Raw genomic sequence first — 23,285 nt, 5'->3', positions numbered from 1 at the left:
GCTAAAAGAGAGCTGCACTACATGAGGCTACAAATTCCCAGCCGGGGTCTGAAATCTAAAATTGTACAAAGGTCTCCATGCTCCAATGACACCTTGGAGACTTGACTCCTAAGAACCTCTCTAAGACCAAGTTCCATAACATTTCTTCCATGGGAGCTTCCTTAGAGGGATTTTTAGTGGCCTTTATTTATTTCAGCTGTTAGAGAACTGACTTGAAGCCAGAAGGTCAAGGCACACCAGGGTTGTTACTTGCTTTCGTCCCTGTTTTCTAATTTCTAAGCACTGGCAGAGGTTCTTCCTTCTTCCAATATGAATCCATGTTTCAAAGCTAACACAGTATAGTTCCCATTGCCTCAATTAAAGTCAGTTCCTGGCAGTTGGGCCCTGCAAATCTTCTTCCATCATCTCTCAGGGTCAGTATGGTCCCAATAGCCAAGGGAGAGAAGATTGCTCCTGGTTGATTACTCCTTTGATTAGCGTGGTCCAGATGCCTTCAGGACCTTGATAATTAGGAACCAACATGTGAGGGTGGTGCAAACTTTTGGAAATTTGTCTTCGAAGAGTAAGACCCAGGCAAAGCAACCACAAACTCAGTCTTAAGCCACCATATATATTGCTGTGTTTTTTCCACACTTGGGAAATAAACCAGCATCACCACTAGCAAGAGCAAACTGAGAGCACCCTGGCAGCATTTAGTGAAAGTAAGTGTGCACACATCCTGTTCTCCAACATCCCACCCTTATGTGTATACCACAGAGAAATTGTGTGATTCCATGATGAGGTATGAATGGGGATGATCTTTTTAGCTTTACTTGTAGTGTCCAGGACGTGGGAACAAATTAGATGCCTATAAATGTGAGGAGAGAAAATAAAGATAATAAAAAGAGACAGGCCACAGTATTCTGTGCACCAGAAAGATATAATGAGCTAGATATTGAAAATCGTGCTAATAGGAAAGATTAGGAAAAGAAAAAAGATCTGCGGACTAATCTTTTATATCAATTAGAGTTCAGTTTAGAAAAAAATACTAGAAAGCTATTGATTTCATCTTGGAAGGACTGGAGAACAGTGCTCACACACTCTCTCTTCATCAAAGAAATAAAATCTTTTTTTAAAAAAGTGGTTTTAGGGTGCCTTGGTGGCTCAGTTGAGTGTCTGATTTTGGCTCAGGTCATGATCTCAAGGTCCTGGGATGAAACCCCACATCTGGCTCCCCACTAATAGACAGTCTGCTTGTTCCTCTCCCCTTTCCCCTCCCTTGCTTGTGCATGCTCTCTTTCTTAAATAAAATATTTATTTAAAAAAAATGGTGGTTTTAATCTATCCCCCTAAAATGGGGACCATGTTTTTTTTTTTAAAGACAAACACATTTAAATATACAAAGAGAAGCTACAATAAAAGGACCTATACTATACTCATTAGAGTGTATGCTTTTGGGGGTGGAGAAGGGAATGGGAGATGAACTAATAATGAAAGAGAAGGAGGGGGAGCCCGGGTGGCTCAGCGGTTTAGTGCTGCCTTGGGCCCAGGGCCTGATCCTGGAGACCGGGGATTGAGTCCCACATCGGGCTCCCTGCATGGAGCCTGCTTCTTCCTCTGCCTGTGTCTCTGCCTCTCTGTGTGTGTGTCTTTCATGAATGAATAAATAAATAAAATCTTAAAAAAGAAAAAAAAGAAAAAAGAGAGAAGGAGGAAAGGGCCTTGCTCAGAGCACCCAATTGCCACCATGTGTTCTGAACTAAGGAACAATGTTATCTTTATCCTATGCCCCTAGGATCTAAGAAAATCCATAGGTCATCAATGACATGGAATTTCAAAAAATGCTGAATATTTGACCAGTTAAAATAGGCAGGAAGAAATTTGTTTTTAACAACAGAAATCACACAATGAGGTGGGTAGAAGTGAAAACAACTGTCAGCAATCTCCAACCAACACTAAATACAACTAATTATGATGGATTCAAATCCTCTCAAATTGGATGTAAAAATAAATTCCAGCTATGGCAGTGTGTTAGACAGACAAGGGCTATATATTAAGAACAGTACAAGTCTGTCCCAGGCTAATTTTAAGGCATTGTAAGTGAAAATATAACTCTCAGACAAAGACAAAGGGTAAGGTGAAGCTTTTAAATTGGCTAAAGAAGTGATATTCTAGTGTCTACAGGAAATGTCAAATTGTTTTTCCCTGGCTGCCTTCTGTGGCCAAGATGGTGAGATAAAGGAAAGAAATCTTGGAATCTCACTTTTTATTCATCCTGTATAGGTTTCTGCAAGGCATCACAGTTTGAGGGGCACCTGGGTGGCTCAGTCGATTGAGTGTCTACCTTTGGCTCAAGTCATGATCCTGGGGTCTTTGGGGCATCTTGGGATGGAGCCCTGCATCAGGCCTGCATAGGCCTCCCTGCTCAGTTGGGAGCCTGCTTCTCCTTCTCCCTTTCTCCCTCTCTTTCTGCTACTCCCCCTGCTTGTGCTCTCTGTCAAATAAATAAATAAAAGCTTAAAGACATCACAGTTTAAAAGCTGCCTATTTGATTCTTGGTCTTTTCTAGACACTCAAAAGAAGCTTCAGAGGTGAGAAATTCAATTATCACCCAGGTTTTCCTGAGTAACTCAGCACATACTCAGAGCCAGCTTCCTGAACCTTCACTGTCTAAAGAACTGGTGAAAAAAATGGAAGGAAAGGTTTGGGAGGCACCAAGCAATGGGAAGGCAAAGAGACTGCTTTAGCCAAGGAGGAAATTAACTTTCCATAGGTCCACGCTAGATTTAGGACCAGACACAAGAGTCTGAACTAATTTTTTTTTTTTTAAGAATTTAAGTAATCTCTACACTCAGCATGGGCCTCAAATTTACAACATGTGAGATTGAGTCACATGCTCCACTGACTGAGCCCGCCAGGTGTCCTATTTTCTGATGTTTTTCTAGAAGTCTGTTATCTACTTTGGAAAGAGATTTCCTCCCAGAATTAGGCTCTTTCAAATTAGATATATTTTTTGAAGATTTTATTTATTTATTCATGAGAGATACACAGAGAGAGGCAGAGACATACAGAGGGAGAAGCAGGCTCCATGCAGACCCGATGCGGAACTCGATCCCGATACCCCAGATCACACCCTGAGCCAAAGGCAGATGCTCAATGGCTGAGCCACCCAGGCGTCCCTCAAATTAGATTTTTTTGAGTGCCATTGCTTTATAGAGCTACCTTACATAAATCCCCTAGTCAAGCCTCTGCTGCAGGTGTTTTCTATGTGCTACCAGTTCCAAAGAGAACAGCCGTGGAAAGCTATCTGAGACTTGCTGTTTCAAAGTCCTTCCTGAGACACTTTTTGATTAGACCTACTGCAGCAGTTGAGAAACAAACATCTCTGAATTCAGTAGCAGAATTCTGGCTTCCATGTGGGAGGTCTGGGTTCCATTTGTGGTCAAAGGAGTGTTTTCCTTGCACTTTTATGTGTCCAGTGCCCTCTGTTGTATTATCTATGGCACTAACAGGACAGGTTATTACAGGGTTGTGAGACTCAGGAGGCAACACTAGAAAGGAAAAAAGGCAACTATACCCCTTAGGTTAATTCCAGAGCAGAACATGCTGAGGTCTAAACAAGGGATTTTTCAGAACTGTCTTTGAAAAGACAAGTATGGTGGGTCATTCTGAACACTTGAAACCAAAGCCATTGCTACTTCTGTCCTTACCGAGGGCAGATATCTGGAATTTAAGGCGTTATGGGTCACTGATTAGCATCTGGGTCTTGGGCTGACCTCCGACCAGCATCTCACTCGGGAGTATCAAGAAATGAAGGTCCAGGAAGGAGAGAAGCTGCGGGGCCCAGCAGACACCATAATGACTGGGGAGGCATTAGCAGCCTAAGGAAAGATTTGTGCAAAGGAATTAGCGAGGATCTGAGGGATGCTACAGAGAAGGGGCCTCAGACTCTTCTGTGGAAGTAGGCCCTAAAATATTTTTGTCACTCCTGTTTATTTTATATCCCCCTAAGCAAGACTTTTGGTAGAAGGTTCATTTTAATGCTTATGGGTAAGCAGCACTGGGGGCAGGCCATGACAATCACTCGCTCGGGAGGTTTAGAGGAGACTCTGGGAAAGGAAAGCTCTTAGACTCAAGTCGTTTGTGTAGGTCTGTTTTCATCAACTCTTTTCCTCAGCAGAGTAGACGAGTGTGGCGAGGGGAGGCGCCGGCGTGAGACCCCGGGGCCCCGCATCGCCCGGAGGACCGCGAGGGACGCGGCCGCCGAGCCGCGCGGACCGAGACCGCCTCAAGGAAGGCCGGGCGGCCCAGCTGGACCCCGGGTCCCCGCCACAACCTGCGGCCCCGCACTGCCGACCCACCTCCGCTGAGGCTCCGCACGCTCGGGCCGCACCGCGTGCTCGGACGCCGGCCTCCCTCCCCGCCACACACCCGCCGTGTCGGAAACCGCGCGGCTTCTCTCGTCAGCCCCGGTCCCGGAGCCACGCGCTCTCCCTGCGGTCGGTCTCCGGCAAACGGCTGTCCCGACGCCGGCGGAGAGAAGGACTCCGCTCGCGACCGCCGCTCCGCCAAGACTGCAGGGTTTGCGACCTTTAACCTGGGGACCGCCGGCTGGGCCGCCGCGGAGCCGAGTCCTGGGCGCTGCGCGTCACACGAGCCTCTCCCGGGCCGGCCTCGAGGGGCAGGACAGGGCCGGGCCCCCTCGGCGCCGCCGCTCCCGCCGGGTCGAGCCCCGCACCCCCGCGTGCGGCCGGCGGACCCGCTCCGGGCGGCGGCGATTCAAGGTGTCGCAGCCGGCGACGCGCAAGTGCGCGGGGCGCGCGGACGCACCTCACCGCCCTCGCGACCCGCGCGGGCCCCCCGCCCCCCGCCCCCTGCGGCCCTCGCGGCCCCGCGTCCTCCCCCGCGGGCGGTAACGTCCCGGCCGGCCGGAGCCGCCCAGACGCCCAGGCCCGAGGGCCCGGGAGGAGAGGGGCCGCCTCCCCCGAGGTCCCGTCCCATATTCGGCTCCCGAAACGCTCTGGGAGAAACGGAAGGGGAGAGGTGGAAATAGAGCCGAGGGGAAGGAACAACTGCAGGCCATTTCCTTCTCTAAACGCGGCGGAAGATGAAACCGGGGTCCCGTGGCTGCCGAAGGTGAGTGTCGTTCCCGTCTTGGGGGGAGCCTCGGCCTGGCGGTCAGTGAGGAACCCGCCCCTGATCCATCTCTCCCGGGGCTTTCTGTGGATTCCAGGAATGCAACTGGGAAGTGTATCTTTAATGCACTTCCTTGACGGAAGAGTACTTTAAAATATTCTAGCAAAGGAAATGGCTCCTGATGGGCTTTGAATGCAGGCTTCCAGGTGTGGGGGAAACCCGAGAAACCAACTGTAGAGGCTACTTTTAGGCAACAGGCTTGACCAATAGAAAGTAGAAAGGGCCCAGGGCCGGCTATACACCCCTCCCCCCTCCCCCGGCGGAATACAGACAGGCCCTCAGGTGACCTACCTCGAAATATTCATAGGCCCTAACTAACTTAATGGGCTATTTACAATCAGGCACAGTTACTGAAAAAGGGAAAATGCCATAGTCGCCATACCTTCTCACCTTTTGCCTTTATTTTTTTTTTAATTTTTTTATTTATTTATGATAGTCACAGAGAGAGAGAGAGAGAGAGAGAGAGAGAGAGAGAGAGAGAGGCAGACACATAGGCAGAGGGGAGAAGCAGGCTCCATGCACCGGGAGCCCGACGTGGGATTCGATCCCGGGTCTCCAGGATCGCGCCCTGGGCCAAAGGCAGGCGCCAAACCGCTGCGCCACCCAGGGATCCCACCTTTTGCCTTTAAATACAGCCCCCACCCACTGCCTGGGTTGCCCACAGTCTCTGCTTGGTGACCTGCCCACCACTCCCCTGCCGTGTATTCAATAATCTTCTTTTTGTTCTGCCTCAAATGAATGCTTTTACTGCCTGTGCCACTGGGCCCTCTGCCTCCATCAGTAAGGCCCCCACATTTGGGGTCCCCCATCCCAACAGGAGACACCACAGCAACTAAAACTAAGAATGTCACACACCTAGGGGCACTTCAGCTAGGTAGACTTGACTCTCAGGTTAAGCCTCTCTTACTTTCAATGCATTGTTTGTGGAACTTACTTAAATATACATTCAAAAAATATATAAGGAGTAAATCAAGTCCACTTTTTGCTATTTTTACACAGATGGAAAAGAAGAATCAATGATAAAGTATCATAGATAGTCTTTAAATATCTGATATTTCCGTTAGAATCTTCCTCTCATATATATAAATAACCAGCCAGCCTCCTTTTTTTAAAAAAATATTTTATTTATTTATTCATGAGAGACACACACAGAGAGAGGGAGGCAGAGACAGAAGCAGGCTCCACGCAGGGAACCCGACGTGGGACTTGATCCCCGGTCTCCAGGATCACATCCCGGGCTGAAGGCGGTGCTAAACCGCTAAGCCACCTGGGCTGCCCCATCCAGCCTCCTTTTATCCAAAATGTGATATTCATAGCCAAACCCTAAAATCAGTTTACTCGTTCCAGCCTATTCTGGAACTGTATCTAAACCTCACTCCCATCTTCCTTTGTATGAAAAAAAAAAAAAATTTCACTCTCCTGTAGTTGTCACCGTGCAACCTCATTTGGCAAATCAACCCAGCAAATGAGGCTCTCCATGAGACACTCTCCCTAGAATTAAGCAGAAAATTTAAATAACACATTATTTTTCCTGAGCAGAAATAATTAAAAGGCCTTGAAAGTGAACTAATGTTTACTTCAAGAAAAAATTCAGAGTAAACGCTAAGTATTGTAGACATTGTGCCTTTCCATCATCTTGGCAGACAACTGAAGATTTATTCTCTTCAGATCAACCAGTACATGTACAGGCTTGGTACAATACTAAAGTGAGAAGGGAAAGTAATAGCATACTTTGATCTGTGTGATGATTACATAAGAATATGCATATTTCAAAATGTATTGAGCTGTGCAAAAAAAAAGTACAAAACTGGCAAACTGGGTGGCTCAGTCAGTTAAGCGTCTGACTTGATTTTGGTTCAGGTCATGATCTCAAGGTTGTGAGATCAGGCTCCGTGCTGGATATGGAGCCAGTTTAAGATTCTCTTTCTCCCTCTGCCCCTCCTCACTTGCTTTCTCTCTCTTAAAAACAAATAAATAAGTTGGCAAACTTGTACTACCTAACTTTAGACTTTCTATAAGCTCTTCTAAGCAAAACAGTGGGAAGTAGCATAAGAAAAATAATATAGACAAATGGAAATTAGTTGAGAGGCCTGAGATAGACTCTCCTACTTATATGGTCAGTTTTCAATAAAGACTTAACATTCTTTTAACCATTGAGTTGGTTTATTGAAACCAGTGGTGCTGTAAGAAAACTCTATTCCTACTTCATAAAAGTCACAAAAGTTAACTTTTTATGACTCATAGATCAAAACATTATAATTCTTAGAAGAAAACATATGAAAATATCTTTGTGAGCCAAGTAGGCAAATATTCCTAGCACATGGCACAGAAAAAACTTATTTTAAGAGAAGGGAATAGTAAATTAGACTTTATCAGCATTTTGAAAATCTACTCAAAAAGACACCATTATGAAAGGAAAAAGGCAAGCCATAGACTGAGACTAAATATTCAAAAAAAATACCTGACAAAGTACCTGTGTTCAGAATATATTATGAACTCCTAAAGTTTGTTTTTAAAAATCAAGCAATGCATTTTTAAAATATGGGGAAAAGACTTGAACAGACACTTTAGAAATAAAGATTTGTGTTTATTGACTATTATATCTTTATTATAAGAGTGCTCAGTATCATTAGTTGTCAAGAAAATGGAAATTAAAACCACATTGAGATATCATTACACTCAGTAGAATAAATAAAATTAGAAGTCTGAAAACACCAAGTCTTGGTAAAGATGTGGAACTATGTTAAAAAAATCATTCATGAGAAGGACGCCTGAGTGACTCAGCGGTTAAGCATCCGCCTTTGGCTCAGGGTGTGATCCTGGTCCCAGGATAGGGTCTCACATCTGGCTCCTTCAGAGGAGCCTGCTTCTCCCTTTGCCTATGTCTCTGCATCTCTCTGTGTGTCTCTCATGAATACATAAAATCATTTAAAAAAAAAATTCCTGGGGGCACCTGGATGGCTCAGCAGTTGAGCCTGCTTCTCCCTCTGCCTGTGTGTCTGAGTCTCTGTGTATCGCTCATGAATAAATACAATCTTTAAGAATTAAATAAAAAATCATTCATGACATTTGTTAAAGAACAGTGAGGCAGGCTTTATTCAGGAGGACTACTATTAGGGGGTTTTGCTGTAGATGATGTGGGGAACCAGTTGCAGAGTTTATCTGAGAACTGAATCTCATAGTCCTCAGCACTCTGGGGATATGGGAGGTCCTGAGTCCCCACACAGATTCTTGACCACATTGTTTTCCTGATACAGCTCCTCCGCTCCCCTTCCTTGAGTCAGTAGCCTATTCTTTTACCCTTTGAAGTAAACATGTTTTTCTCTGCTCCCCAAAGTTAATCATTCCTATAGCCAATCTGCTAGCTCTCTTAATAAAAGCTGGAGGAGACTCAGCCTCGGTCTGAGTCCAAATCCAAATCTGAGGCTCGGTCCCCTGTCCCGCAGATTAAAATTCAGTGAGACTCCGAGTCTTTCTTCATAATCCTCATCTCTGACTGTCCTGGCTCCATGGCAAGATGAGACCAGGCTCAACTCCGAATACAAGGGAGAGTGGGAATGTATAGCCTAGAGCAGAAGCAGTGAGGGTTAGTGAGCAAAAATTTACTAAGAGGGATCCCTGGGTGGTGGTTTGGCAGCGGTTTGGCGCCTGCCTTTGACCCAGGGCGGGATCCTGGAGACCAGGGATCAAATCACACGTCGGGCTCCCGGTGCATGGAGCCTGCTTCTCCCTCTGCCTGAGTCTCTGCCTCTCTGTGTGTGTGTGTGTGTGACTATCATAAATAAATAAAATTTATTTTAAAAAATTACTAAGAAAATGTCAGGAGTAAGGGGGAAGATTCTGGCTAAATCAACCCAAGGGACTCTTGCTGAAGGCCTGCCAAAATGATCAGAGTTTAGTCAAGGAGAGAATTTTTGTGAACAACTAGAACTCTCTCTCCTACATTCTTGGCATGACTACAAAATATACAGCCACTTTGGGAAATATTTTGACAGTTTCTTATAAAATTAAACATATACCTCTTCCTCTTTGGTTCCATCAAACCCTCCTTTAGGTGTTTGTCCAAGAAAAATGGGGAAAAAATGTGTCTACAAAAATCCTAGTAATAAGAATGTTCATAGCAGCTTTATTCACAACAGCTCAAATGGGAAACCCAAATATCCATTATCAGGAGCATGGTAAAGAAATTGTGAATTTCTATGCAGTGGAATCCTACTCAGCAATAAAAAGGGAAAAAATCAGATATACACAATAACATGGATAAAATTCAAAGACATGCTGAGAGAAACAAGCAGACATCAACATACAGTACATCACAGAGTCCTGTGATCCCATTTATAGGGATTTCTAGAAAGAGCAAAACTAAGTGAAATAAATAAGGATGTGGGTGCTTGGGTGGCTCAGTGGTTGAGCATCTGCCTTTGGCTCAGGTTGTGATCCCAGGGCCCTGGGATTGAGTCCCACATCAGGCTCCCTGCAGGGAGCCTGCTTCTCCCTTTCCTTGTGTCTCTGCCTCTCACTGTATCTCTCATGAATAAATAAAACCTTAAAAAAAAAAAACCCCACTTCAAAATAAACAAGGATAGTGGTTGTCAAAAGATTCAGAGGATGACAATATTCATTCATACTTTTCATTCATACTTATTCATTCATACTTTTAACGTGAATGATCTAGTAAATCCCAGCACATCTGACGACAAATGAAATAGAATGCTTTTAATTAGTCCCATTTTACAAAACAAAGAATGAGGTACTTGACGTGTGTTTATCCAAAGCCATACAAGGGCAGAACCATTTTTTTCTTTTTTTTAAATTGAAGTATCATTAGTGTTATATATTAGTTTCAGGTGTACAGTATTCTATACCAAGATTTCTATACCTTACTCAGTGCTCCTCCTGATAGGTGTACTCTTAATCCCTTGTATCTATTTCACTAGTCCCCCTAGGAGCAGAACCATCTTTACACCCAAGAGCTGGTCCTCTGGAGCATGCATTACTTAAGTCTTTCTTCTCAGACTTCATTATATCAGGATTCCTCAATTATAGGGAGGGGAAGAAAAGGAAGAGGAAAATGGCAAGTGACAGAGGGATGGAAGTACAATTTTTTTTAAAGATTTGTGTGTTTTTTCATGAGAGACACAGAGAGGCATACATAGGCAGAGGGAGAAGCAGGCTTCCTGCAGGGAGCCTGAAAGCAGGTCTTGATCCCAGAATCCCAGAATCATGACCTGAACTGAAGGCAGACGCTTAACCACTAATCCACTCAGACTTCCCAGAAGTATAAATTCTTAACATTCCCTCCCCATCTCTTTCTCCCTCCCTACTTTTCTCCCCCTTTTCCTCCCTCCTGATTTCTCTCCCACACCAGCCCTGACCCTTCTCCCCCATTCTGTTACGTCAGGAACAATTCTCACCTCTCTGGATCCAGCTTCTGAACTCCTCCCTGCCCCCACCCCACACAAGCCTCCTAGGAGGTCTCGTTTCCCTTTCTGACTCCCACCACTTCCCCCACCCCTGCTGATATTTCCTTCCCCACTCCCAGGGATGGACTCCATCTACCTCTATGAATACACTGAGCTGGTGAGCTGGGCTTGGAGAGCTCTAGTACAGAGGATGCACAGTAGACCTTTCCTGTTACCTGCTGTATGGGAAGCTAAGCAGTCAACCCAAAAAAAGGCTTTTTACAAAGAACTTTCTGCCTTGAAAGACTTTTCATTCTTAGGGTTCTTCAAGGGACTAGAAGCTAAAGGAGAATTTATCCAACAAGTCTGAACAGAGCTTCCTGGTGAGGTGTTCTTGGGGAAAAGACAGGAGCGACCATCACCATGACCTCTGCCTTCATGGACTCCTTTGATAGACACAGGAAACAAAAGCAGAGGCCTCTTGGAAGGGCAGGCAAACTCTCATCACTGGGTGAAGACACAGCAATGGAAAGAGCCACCCCGGGAGCACAACAGGCCTTCAGTTTCCCAAAGACCCACAGAGCTCAGGTCCTGGGAATTGCAGCCCTGGGGTCTCTGCAGGTGCTGGCAATAAGGCAGGAAAGGAGCAGGTTGTGGCAAAACGGTTCTGTTGCCCTTTTAGTTTCAGAATCCTCAAGTGCACCAATTTCAAACCAGGCAACGTGATTGAGCTCTGTTTTGCGGAGCTTTAGAATTTGTGGTTTTCCTAGTGGATGGGCAGCAGAACATCCTGGGTGCAAGTGACAACTGCCTATGATATCAAGGGAAAGGCACAATATAAAGTCTCTGTGGTGCAATTGGTTAGTGTGTTTCGCTGTTAACTGAAAGGTTGGTGGTTAAAGCCCACCCAGAGATGGAGTGCCTGACTTTTAACTCCATGCCCTGTGTATCACCTGCACACTGCCTCACATAAAATCTGCATGACTGGATTCTGGGTCCTAGCCAAATCACATCAGTTAACTCTTTTTTTTTTTAAGATTTATTTATTTATTTATTTATTTATTTATTTATTTATTTATTTATGAGAGAGAGAGAGAGAGAGAAAGACACAGGAGGAAGGAGAAGAGCCCGACAGGGGGGACTCGACCCCGGGACTCCAGGATTGCGCCCTGGGCCAAAGGCAGGCGCTAAACCACTGAACCACCCAGGGATCCCGACATCAGTTAACTCTTAAGTAACAGCCTCCCCATCTCCCCAAGTGAGGGGTATGATGTGGGAGTGTGGGATGGAGATTACCCTGTGAGACCTGGGGTGGGAAAAGTCATGGGATTTCTGTGGTCTGTTAATGTTCTGTACATTAGTTGGTACTACATCAGTAGTTATTCAAGTTGCTTGCATTGGTAAGGTTTTTTTAACGGTACAGATTTTATACTGTAGATTTAGTACACCTTGGTTGAAAAAATTTGGGGGTGCCTAGGTGGCTCAGTGGGTTAAGCCTCTGCCTTTGGCTCAGTTCATGATCTCAAGGTCCTGGGATCAAGCTCTGCATCTGGCTCTCTCCTAAGCGAGAAGTCTGCATCTCCTTTTGCCCTGCAAGCCCCATACCCCATAAGGAAATCTTAAATAAAAGTTTAAAGCCACTTGGCTATGTTAAAGTTGAAGTTGATACTTCTGGTTTGGACAAGGCAAGGAGGCAAAGTAAGTTGAAAATATTTGTTGTGATATTTTTGCTGTCCTCAGATTTTTGGTTTTCCTCTGCTATCTGCTGTCTAATTAATTCTGTGTTGGTCACAGCCATTACCTTAAGCTGACACCCAACTGTTACATACAGGTGTGTCAAGGAGAGACCAAAGTGTTCATGGTCAAGTCTGCTCTTTTGAGAATAACTATGACTCAACAAGGGTGGTGGTGAAGTTGAGAAATCCTAATGGAGATTGGGGTGCAGTTAGGCTTAAATAATTCAGAGATGCCAAAGGAAGGACTCTGGCAGGTATTACACAAAGAAAATTGAGGGTAGGGGAGTCACCACATTCATCCCACAACTAAACTTTCAAGAACTTTTGGAGCATTCACACGTAGCCAAAAGATTGATCTGACGGGTTGGTCAGCTTCACCAGAATGAACTGTCCAGACTAGCTATTTGCTGGCTTTCAGCTCATCTGTCTGCCAAGGAAAGGAAAAAAAAAAAAAAAAAAAAAACAACTCCCCATTCTCGAACCTTCTGTGTTTGTTTGTTTGTTTTTTTCCTTTCTGCTCTCTTTCCCATCTCTCTTATAAATCCTGGCTTTGTCTTTGTTTAATGACATTCTTATAACTGTTCCAATTTCTGTAAGTCAACAATGAGAGATAACTCATTCAAAATCTCTTTACTACTAAGATTGACATATAATTTTCATATTCATCTCTGTATATACATCATAGCTCGGAGGTGGAGATGCTTCTGAGGAAAATGTAGCCATTGGACCATCCCAAGACAGATCCTTTCTAGTCTTGAAACAAAGCCAGTTCCCAATTAGAGGGTATGGTTCACATGCCCACTGTAATTTTCTCTGTCACTCTCCATTCTGGTCCTTTGTGTCCCACTCTCAGCTTCTGGTGGATCTGAGAGACCTGTTGTTTGCTTTGCTCTAGGATACTCTTTCATTCTGGGACAGACTTGGGGAGTGAAGGGTATTGGCATCCAGAGTCAAAGCTCCTAAAGTGCCAGAGCTTTGCTGGCAACCTTTTGGTTCCCATCGAAGGCCAAGACCTCCCCATCACTATTTAAGTCCTACCTCAGAATTGTGTCTTTACTTGTCCATCACGACCATTGTTTCTGTGGCTTCCATTTTTGTTCTGCGGTCTTGGCTGTGCTATAGAGAAATTAGCTTTGCAAAATTGAGTAAAAATGCTGCTCTTGGAAATCAAACGCAGTGACCTGGGGAAGGGACAAAAATTCTACCAGAGACCCTCAATGGCTGACATGACTCTCTGATTCCTTGCATCAATCACCTAATCCACACAGAGATTGCATGGCTCTGTATGGCCTCCTGCCAGCAAGAGCCTGGAGTCATGCTCTTGTCCCAGGAACTTTCAAAAACAAGGAAACTTCTGCACCGTACAACAGTGGACCAACACAGAGCTTCAGCAACATCAGTCAAACCCGGGAGGAAAGGCATGAAGCCACCACCTGGTGGCTGGCCGAATGACCAGCCAAGGGACTGAGACCCCATCTGTGAGAGAGCAGGACTGGCTGAGGCTCCCTTGACTCAGGAAGGTGTATGGCTCTGATGAGGAAGCAGAGACAGCTGGGGACATATGGTCCCTAGGGTTGAACTGACGTTCAGCTGTACCTAGGCAGCTGAAAAAAGCCCTCAAGAATTGTTACTGGGGGCTCCTGGGTGGTGCAGTCCATTAAGCATCAGACTCTTGGTTTTGCCTCAGGTCTTGATCTGTTGGGCTCTGCACTCAGCAGAGTCTGCTTAAGACTCTCCCTCCTTCTCCCTTGGCACTTCCCTTCACGCATGCTTGCTTGTGTGTGTCCTCTCTCTCTCTCAAAGGCATCTTTAGAAAGAATTATTATTAGATGTGAAGTGTCATTACTTTGCTTACTGCCACAGAGAAATAAGGCAGATGATTTTATGGTATGATGATTATTCTCTAACCTGTGTTATCTCTGCTCTAGCCACTGGCCACGTGTAGCTATTTAAACGGAACTAGGAAGTACAAAAAACAAATTTGAAACTTCGCTTTCTCAGCACTAGCCACAATGCAAGCACTCAACTGCCATATGTGTCCAGTGGCCTCCGCATTTGAAAATGCACATCTGGCTCTTTCATCTGGTTTGTCAGTTGCACATAAGATGATTTTATTTCAAAGTCCTGACTTCGTCTTCACCATTAGATTCATTTTAGTCCATCTGGTACATCCCTAGCACCAGCAGCTCCTGTGTCTGTACTGATCTCTTGGTTTTTCCCTGAGCTTTATTTGAGGGGAGGGCTCTCTGCTTTTCCCTTGGCTGCTAAAGAAGCCAGCATGTCATGTTTTCCCTTGGCTGGCAAAGAAGAACCATTCCATGCCCTGGCTACTGCAGGGCAGTGGTAAAACCGGGCATGACCGGGGTTTTCTTGTGTTGATCATTCCAGCCCCAGCATTGCTCTAGGTTACTGTAAGGCTGCCTCAAGGGAAAGCTTGTGGAGGCTCCTGAGCTCTGCTGATTACCTCTGTTCTTAACCATAACTACAAGATTTTTTCCTTTTATGTAATTTTATAGTTACATCCTGTTTGTGCCAATGCCTACTGGTGTTAGAATTGTGATGCTGATATACAATTAATTTTTAAAATAAATTTACTGCATAAAAGATGTAAATCAAAGTATGGAAAATATTACCTAATCGATGCTAAAGGTCCATGGATGTGGCCAAATATGGAAGTGCTATGTTCATTAATGAACTTTGAAAAGCATGGTTCTGTCTCATCTTTATGGGATACCCTCCCTTCCGCTTGTCACTCCAAAGCACTCCCTTTGCCCTAAGTCAGTAGGCAGGAGTGCTCAGCGTCTGTCTCCTCTACACTTTGAACACAAAAGGCAGTCTTTTTTTTTTTTTTTTTTTTCCGTCAAGCTTCAAGGGAGCTTCCATGTTCAGACCATTAAGAAGAGTCGAGATTTAGAGAGAAGATGACTGGGAAAAATTAGAGAGGGTGACAAAACATGACAGACTCTGGGAAATGAACAAAGGGTAGTGGAAGGGGAAGGAGAAGTGGGCGGAGGGATGGGGTGACTGGGTGACAGGCACTGAGGGGGGCACTTGACGGGATGAGCACTGGGTGTTATACTATATATTGGCATATCGAACTTCAATAAAAAATATTTTTAAACTTTAAAAATTAAAAAAGAAAGAAGAATCGAGATTTAATAAAAAGTCCTGGTTGGGACATGTGATTGCATGGTCTCTGGAGCCATGGAGTCTGTTTCGGGGGAAGACTAAATTGCTGTGTGTGTTCTTTCTCCTTTATTTCACCAAATGATTCTCAGTGTTTCGTAGGCTTTACTTTGAATCTTCTCTCTCTCTCTCTCTCTCTCTCTCTCTCTCTTTCAAAATCAGGGAGGTTAAGAAAAAAAAAATCACGGAGGTTGGGCAAGAAGGAGGGGAAGCAAATCTTGGTGAAGTCTTCTCAGTTAACACTGGCAGGATGGTCAAGCCCAATGGCTCTGGAGGCAAACTGCCTGGCTCTGAGTGCCAGCTCTCACCATCCCAGGGCTAGGGCCCTTTGAAAGTCAGCTCGGCCTTTCAGTGTCTGGGTATTCACACCTGCAACGAAGGGTGGTAATAAGCTACGCTATCTCAGGTCGTTACGTGGACTAGACAAGTTATACGCGGTACAGCACGGAGGGACGTTGTGCTGGTCACACAGTGAAGCTCTGAGAAAACAGTTAATAGTATTATAATTAAGACTTTTTGGGATCCCTGGGTGGCGCAGCGGTTTGGTGCCTGCCTTTGGCCCAGGGCGCGATCCTGGAGACCCGGGATCGAATCCCACGTCGGGCTCCCAGTGTATGGAGCCTGCTTCTCCCTCTGCCTATGTCTCTGCTTCTCTCTCTCTCTCTCTCTGTGTGACTATCATAAATAAATAAAGAATTTTAAAAATTAAAAAAAAAAAGACTTTTCTTTCCACCTAACTGCACCACTGCTGACTTTCGACATTCCCCAGAATAAATGAGGAGTATTAAAAGGTTTAGTTGGCCTCTTCCCCTCCATATTGATGAGTAGCACTTGGACAACCGGTTACTTGATAATTTTGATGGTGATTTAACTGACAGTGGAGATGGCATGGCAGGGAACTGGATCCAACTTCATGAAATCCTTGTAGCTTGGACAACCATGATGAGATGGTTTAGCTCATGGAGGACAGTCTTCTGCACATGCTTCTAGCAAGTGCTTTTAATATCCAGCCAGGCTTACCCTAAATATTATTAGAAAATTTCAAATATGCACCAGTGATCCCCTCCTATTTTAAGAAGAGGGAGAAGGAGAAGAAGAAGAAGAATGAAGAAGAAAAGAAGAAGAAGAAGGAGGAGGAGGAGGAGGAGGAGGAGGAGGAGAATTATTATTTATCTAAAAGATGTAGATTTCCTCTTTCAGTGATGATGGAGTATTTGTAGTAAACCAGTATTCACCCTGAAAGGCAAGAAATAAAAATAGATAACAAGATAAAAATTTTCATCAGAGAAACAGAATCAATCTTATTTTCTTCAGGTCTGCTGTGAAGCCACAGAGAGACTCCAAGGCAGCCCACCCAGTAGAAACGGCCCTGCCCTCCGCAGTCACGGCTATGCCACTCGTGGGCTCTGTGCCACTTAGAACGGTTTCTCGCACTTCCTTTTCATCCCTCCGTTCCAAGGCCTGGATTTCTCTGGACACTGTTCGACGGTAATGGCCACAGGCCTCCTGTCAGCGGCTTTAAAGCAGCCCAGGCAGGAACCCAAGGGACCACTTTTGCCCAGAGGGTACCAGAGTCTCCCCCTTCATCCCAGAGGACCGCGGAGGAGCGCACAGCGAAGGGCTGGGAACCGAGGCGCTCAGGGCCGGGGCCGCGGGGCCCGCGGGGGCGGGGGGAGCCGGTCCCCGGGCTCCTGGGAGGATTCCCAGCCCCGAGCGCTGACCGCCCCGCGGGGACCGTCCCGGCGACCGCCCCAGAGGGCGGGTGACCCCAAGGGGGCGGCGGGGGCGCCTGGGGCTCGGACGCAGCTGACCCGCCCCCCCTTCTCCCGGAAGGGGGGTCCCAGCACTGGGGTCCCTCCAATCGGATCTGGAAACCCTGCGTTGGATGCGGATCCCGAAGCCGGACTGCCGAGGCCCCCAGAGTCTTGGGCGCCCGGGATGGTGGAGACGCGGAACCCCAGCCGGGCCGCTCGGGGCTGCGGTCCCCCGGCCTGCAGGCTCGCGGGTGCTCCCAGGGGCCTTTGCACTCGGCAAAGAAACTGGTGGGCAGAACAGTAGTGGCAGCACCAGGCTTTTCAGGGTCCTGGCAGAGGGCGCCGCCGGCGGCCTGGTTTCCGTAGTGTAGTGGTTATCACGTTCGCCTCACACGCGAAAGGTCCCCGGTTCGAAACCGGGCGGAAACAGCCCTCTTTCTTACCCCAAGTTCTATTCTTGCTCCAAACACACAAAGGACCATGGGCTCGGCCAATGGGGCCTGGGCCTGCTTGCGCAGCTCCCTTTGCCATTCAGAAATAAACAAACAAAACAAACCTCACGCCTGAGGCTGGATGGGGTTCTGCTGCTGCCTGAAAGACTCAGACGCGCCAGCACTTAACAACCTGACTGGCCTCCTTGGTCTGCTCCCCCTCACGCTGGAGATCAGGCCAAGAAGAGCACACAGGGCAACCTGGACTTCAGGTTACTTTTACATCCAGAAGACCCCTGATCTGCTCCTCTGGCCCTAAGTCTCCTCTACAGGCTGACGGGTGCTATGGCTATGAAAGCCAACACGTTCTTCCCTGTGCAGCAACCTTGGGCAGCAACCTTGGCTTCCCCCCCAACCGCCCCCCCCACACATACCCCACCATTACTGAAAGGTAGATTTGCCTGTCAGAACTATAGAAAACCAACTGCACCTGGGACTCAAGCCAAAGATGCGAAGATTAAGAGCTTTGGGCTCCACCTAATGAGCCCACGGGGACGCCAAAGGAGCCTTTCAGGTACCATCCTCAGGAGGGCCCTTGGACTAGTTCGAGGTCATGAAGTAGAGGGACTCTGCTCCTTGCCTGCTGAGAGCCAAGGCCGCCCCTTACTCCTAAGGAAACGGAGGCTCAGAAAGAGAGCATGGCCCTGGCTCTGCCACACACAGGGCTAAGCTAGACCAGAATGCAGCACAGGCCAGTGCCCTCGTGGTCAGGCCTCAGAGCCCCAGGTGTGGCTGAGGCTGGGAGAGGTGAGGAGCAGGGGGTAGGGCTGGGAGCCATTGGCAGCTGGATTCAGCCCTGGGCCCATGGGACACCTCCCCACCCCGCTGTTGCTCTCTCTGACTGGGAAATCTAACCTTTATTTTCTGGGTTTTCATCTGCTGGCGCCAAAGCAGGGGTCCCTTTGGGACTACACTCTGTCACTCCTCTAAGGCCAACAAGCAAACTTTGAAACATACAGAACAAGTTGCAGGGGTGGTAATATACTGTATCCCTCCCCTAAGTGCACCAGTGAACATTTCCCCGCATTTACATTCTCCCTCCATCCTCATATTTACAGACTGGACATCATTTGAAGGCACCTGGCAGACATCTCCAGACAATTGGTTAGGCTGCTCTTGCTCCCTCCCTTGGGCAATGTCCCTCCAAACCGGCATGACCTTTCTTCAGAGGCCAGGGGAGGGCTTTGTCCTCTGGAGGAGACCGGCTTGTCCCTTCAGGAACCAGACATCTCTTGCCTCCAGGCTGCAAGGAAGCTTCAGGCAGGTGGAGTGTTATTTGCCTCTTCCGGGATAGTGCAGGCCAGGTGTTCCCTGTGTTTGTAGGAACAGGATTAGGTGACCATGCCCCCAGCACTGCCTGCCCTCTGGGCTCCTTCTGGTGGGCAGTGGGTCTAGGGTCAGCCTGAGCTCTAGAACCTTCCCACCCCGGGGAGAGACCCTTCAGGGAAGTGCAGCTGCCCCCTTGGCTCCTGCCCTCCTGGCTCTCTCTTCCCTACAGGGATCTTAGAGGGTCCTGGCCCAGCCAAAGTTGAAGAATCCTTTCCTGGGGTGGGAGGGGGAAGGGAGCAGGTGGAAAATTCTCCAAAGGGAAGGGAAAAGTTTTCAAGAGCTTTCTGGAATTATCTGCATTGGTGCTGTCAGGTAGGTGGCTGCCCTGTGATGATGGGGCTTAGTCTTGTCCTGGCCTTGAGTTGGTCCCAGCTCCAGTCTGAGTCCAAACAGACACAGGCAACCTGATTTGAGGTGTGTATTCAATTGTGCCTCTCCCCAAAGTGGGGTAGTGACGGAGCTTCTATTTCTCGGACCCCCACTGGGGGTCCAAAGATGCTATTGATGGGGTTTCCTTCCTTCCTTCCTTCCTTCCTTCCTTCCTTCCTTCCTTCCTTCCTTCCTTCCTTGTTTTCTTCCTTCTCCTTCTTTCTATCCCTCTCTTTCTTTCTCTCTTTCTTACTTTCTTCTGGTGTTATATTTAAGTAATCACTACACCCAAGGTGTGTCAGCTAGAGCTCACAGTCCTGAGATCAAGAGTGAAGAGTCCCATGCTCTACCAAGTGAGCTAGCCAGGTGCCCCTCACATTTCCTTTCCCGCTGAATCTGTGACTCAGGGAAGGAAACAAAAACAAAACCAAGAAATAGTTTAGCTGTAGATAAATGAGTCGTCTCAGTGCTAGGTACAAGAACAGAAAATCAGGTGGACAGTAAGGATGAATCTCAAATACTTAAACACTTCAAAGGATTTTAATATTTTCTATATAATGGCACAGAAGATGTATATATCATGTCATATTTCATAAAAGGACTCCTAGTGTGCATCAGATTGGTTTGATGATTTTGATCTAAAAACTGCTTTATGTTGCCTTCTAGATTTACTAATAATGCAGAAAATATTGGTAGATAGTATTGTAGTTTATACAAGTCTTGGGCTTATTTTCTTTTCAAACTCCTAGGGACACTTAGCTGCCTAAATTTACTCTACTGGTCTAACGAATACGCTTTCCTTCCAATACTATTTAAGAGCTTATACGATACCAAAGTATGTATTTCAGTAAGTTACATATATGATAAAATTTAATGGAGATTAAGTCTTATAATTCTGGCCATCATACTGACTTGTTATTCTTACAGTTTGGGGGTGGGGGTGGGGACGGCGGGTAAACCTTTTAAGGTATCTTATATAAATCCGAACATGCATTTCTCCATTATTTGTCAAGTCAATCTGCAATTTCAAGGTCTAGTGTCATCTTTAAGTTCTTCCAATGATATTAAATTGGAGGAATGTGAAGAGGTAGGAGATGGCTTGGAGGGAGGCTGGTAAGTTACAGGTGTGTGCTGCTATGAAGCCTGAAGCGGTCGCTGAAATAACAAAAGAAAGAGTTATAACTAACCCGTCAACAGGGAAAAACAAATTGGATGATATAGGAACCGTGGAAAGACTATGTTAGAGTAATTGCTCTTCCGGGCCTCTACCCTGCAGAAATATTTGTCAGGTGGCCAAAAATATGTGCACGAGAACGAGGATGACAGCCGTTATCTGTAACCATAAACACCTAGGACCAACTTACCGGAAAGAGTATAAGGAAAGGGACAAAGGATGGCAGCAACTGCACTGTTAAAAGGCATTTAGAGGGTTGCAGCCCTTCGAGGATTTCCGGATTCTCAGCCATGGGTTTTTCTCCTCCAGAGTCCGCGATGGCCTTATGGCCGGCCTCGGCCTCGGCCTCGGCGTCAGCCCTCCGGTGGTGCCCCCGCCAAAGGACGTTTTCTAGGTTCTAAAAAGGCCAACTCGTCCCTGGGTGGGCTCGAACCACCAACCTCTCGGTTAACAGCCGAGCGCGCTAACCGATTGCGCCACAGAGACCTGCGGGCAGTCCCCGCCCACGTCCCACTAGAGAGCGAGCTGTCACTCGGCGCTAGGGGGAGCCACCCGCCTTCCGTCGGCGGCGACCGGGCAGGGCGAGGCAGACGCCCGCGGCTTCCGGACGGTTCCTCCCTCCTGTCCCTCCCTCACCCACCTTGGGTGCCGGTGGCGCTCGGCTCACTCCCCTCCACGGCGGTCGGAGCTGGGGAGCTGCGGTGGTGCTGGAGGGGGTGGTCAACAGGGGCAAACGCCCAGGGCCGCGCGGGGCAGCGGGGGGAGGGGGTGGGGGCGAGGTGGCGCGGGCCGCCGGAGATCCCCAGGACCCCGTGCCGAGGCTCGGGCCGGATGGGGGTCAGGAGATGGAGGCTGGGGGTTCTGCGCCGCGCATCGGCGTCGAGGGGAAGGGGAGGTGTATCCCCTCCCCAGGGTGGTGGGCCCGCAGGGGACGGCGGCAGCAGCCCTGCGGTTTCTTCGGAAGGAACGCGGCGCCGTACCTGGAACGACTTTGCGTCCAGAGGCCCCGCAGCGGCGGCCGAGCCCGCGGCCGGAAGGGTGGCGCGCCGTGATCGTATAGTGGTTAGTACTCTGCGTTGTGGCCGCAGCAACCTCGGTTCGAATCCGAGTCACGGCACTCTTCCCGGGCGCTCGCCGCCTCTCCCTTTTACCTGGCGTGGAAACCCGCCCGCGGCGCTGGTCCCGGGGGGGGGGGGGCGCAGACGGCCCGGGGCGCCAGCAGGCCTTCCCCCGGAGCAGAGGGAAACTCCTCAGTGCACTGACCCGGGCACCGTCTCCTTCTGAGTCTGAGCGCAAGGAACCTGAAGAAATGCTTCCCCCCGCCCCCTTGGTGGTTTTTTTTTTTTTTTTTTCCCCTGCAAAAATCTTTATTGCCTCCATTTGGTCCACGTTTTGGGAAAGGGCTCCAGGATGGTTAAAAGCTGCCTAAGTGGCTGCAGGGCCTAAGGTTCAGGCACAAACCCTGGCACGGGGGGGGGGAGGGGCTGGGTGTGCCAGAGGAGCCCCTCAAAGCCTGCTGGTCTCCAGAGGCTCCTAGTCGTGCTTGAGAGTGAGCCTTTCGAAAAGACAGTCGCCCAGCCCAGCCTGGGGGGGCAGCTGCGGAGGTTAGTCAGGTGGTCGCCCATCTTCCTGATGAGTTTTACCTCCTCATCTAGGAAGTGGTTCTCCAGGAAGTCACAGAGAGGGGGATCCGCGCGGGCAGAACCCAGGCCCCGAATCACCACAGTCGTCGGCCCCCGACCGGCCTGCAGGGAGCCGCGGGGCCGCAGTGGCCCGGAGGCGGCGTCTCCGGGTTCCTCACTGCCTGCAGGGGCTGAGAGGCCCGAGAAAACTTCCGGTCGGATTAGCGACGCCTCCTCCGTAGACCCGCTGAGCCGCTCGAGCCCCGGCTCCGGGGAATCCGCTTCGGGGCCTTTTTCAGTCAGTTCCTGGCTGGCGTCCTCCCTACCGTGCGCACAGTAGCGCCTCCAGTGACACCGGCTACGCCCTCCGGGACTGTGAGATGCCGGCGGGCAGCCACCCCACGCCACAAGGGGTTTATTCCTCAGGAGACCCCCCGAGGGATCTCGGTCCCACGTCTTGGCCAAGACTGGGGTTTCCTGCCTGTCCTCACAGCTTGAGCCGCGCTGCTGGGAGAGTGGTGAGCGGTGCTGCCTCCGCGGGATGCGAATAGCCAGCGTCCCTGACGGCTGAACACGCGGGCACTGTCTTAGCGCTTTGCTGGCCTGCGTGTCTTCTTTCCCCACGGAGCTGTGCCATGGCCTCTGCCCCCCTAAAACACGGGGGCCAGTTGGCAGGAGCTCCTGACACATTATAGTTACAGGTTTGGGGATTTGCTCGCCTGCTTGTCTTGTCAGATTCGTCGTGGGAACATCGTCGCCCTGTCTGTGGCTTGCTGCTTTCACGGTCTTGCTGGCCTCTGCAGGAGCAGATATGCTTACGGTTGATGGGGTCTGATTCATCAGGTCTTTTTTTATATATACACATTTTCCCTGGGTCCTGTTTAGTAAACCGTTCCCTGCCAAGGGAACCTTTCCTGGGACTTCGGAGTCCCAAAGTCTCCTCAAAAACTGCTTTAGACCGTCAACCTCTATGTCTCATGAGGCACCTCCAATTAATTTTTGTGTGTAGTGTGAGGTAGAAATAAAGCTGTTCTCCCCGCCCCCAAA

The 23,285-nt window shown here is 48.3% G+C and overlaps 2 protein-coding genes and 3 non-coding genes across 6 annotated transcripts in view; 3 read left to right on the top strand and 2 right to left on the bottom strand.

Moving 5' to 3' along the window:
- LOC112664047 (neuroblastoma breakpoint family member 6-like protein) overlaps window positions 1-4,465 on the bottom strand; it is a 26,307-nt gene extending 21,842 nt beyond the window's left edge. The window contains exon 1 of one of the 2 annotated variants that reach the window (XM_025453210.3): window positions 4,341-4,465. The gene's annotated coding sequence lies outside the window, so the exon portion shown is untranslated. Of the gene's footprint in view, window positions 1-3,689; window positions 3,918-4,340 lie in introns of those variants that run through there. The other variant, XM_049095864.1, reaches the window with a different exon arrangement.
- On the top strand, window positions 4,026-23,285 carry LOC125752730 (translation initiation factor IF-2-like). The gene is made up of 3 exons (XM_049095356.1): window positions 4,026-4,029; window positions 4,197-5,115; window positions 22,272-23,285. Exons 1-2 carry the CDS (start codon window positions 4,026-4,028, stop codon window positions 5,030-5,032), a joined length of 840 nt encoding a protein of 279 aa, XP_048951313.1. The 3' UTR covers window positions 5,033-5,115; window positions 22,272-23,285.
- On the top strand, window positions 17,610-17,682 carry TRNAV-CAC (transfer RNA valine (anticodon CAC)). Its single transcript has one exon. It is a non-coding gene; the product is annotated as a tRNA-Val (tRNA).
- On the bottom strand, window positions 21,029-21,102 carry TRNAN-GUU (transfer RNA asparagine (anticodon GUU)). The gene has a single exon. It is a non-coding gene; the product is annotated as a tRNA-Asn (tRNA).
- On the top strand, window positions 21,662-21,733 carry TRNAH-GUG (transfer RNA histidin (anticodon GUG)). Its single transcript has one exon. It is a non-coding gene; the product is annotated as a tRNA-His (tRNA).

The sequence above is a fragment of the Canis lupus genome, chromosome 17, assembly GCF_003254725.2.
Source record: "Canis lupus dingo isolate Sandy chromosome 17, ASM325472v2, whole genome shotgun sequence".
In the NCBI taxonomy this organism is placed as follows: Eukaryota; Metazoa; Chordata; class Mammalia; order Carnivora; family Canidae; genus Canis; species Canis lupus.
This window is presented reverse-complemented; position numbering and strand designations above follow the sequence as displayed.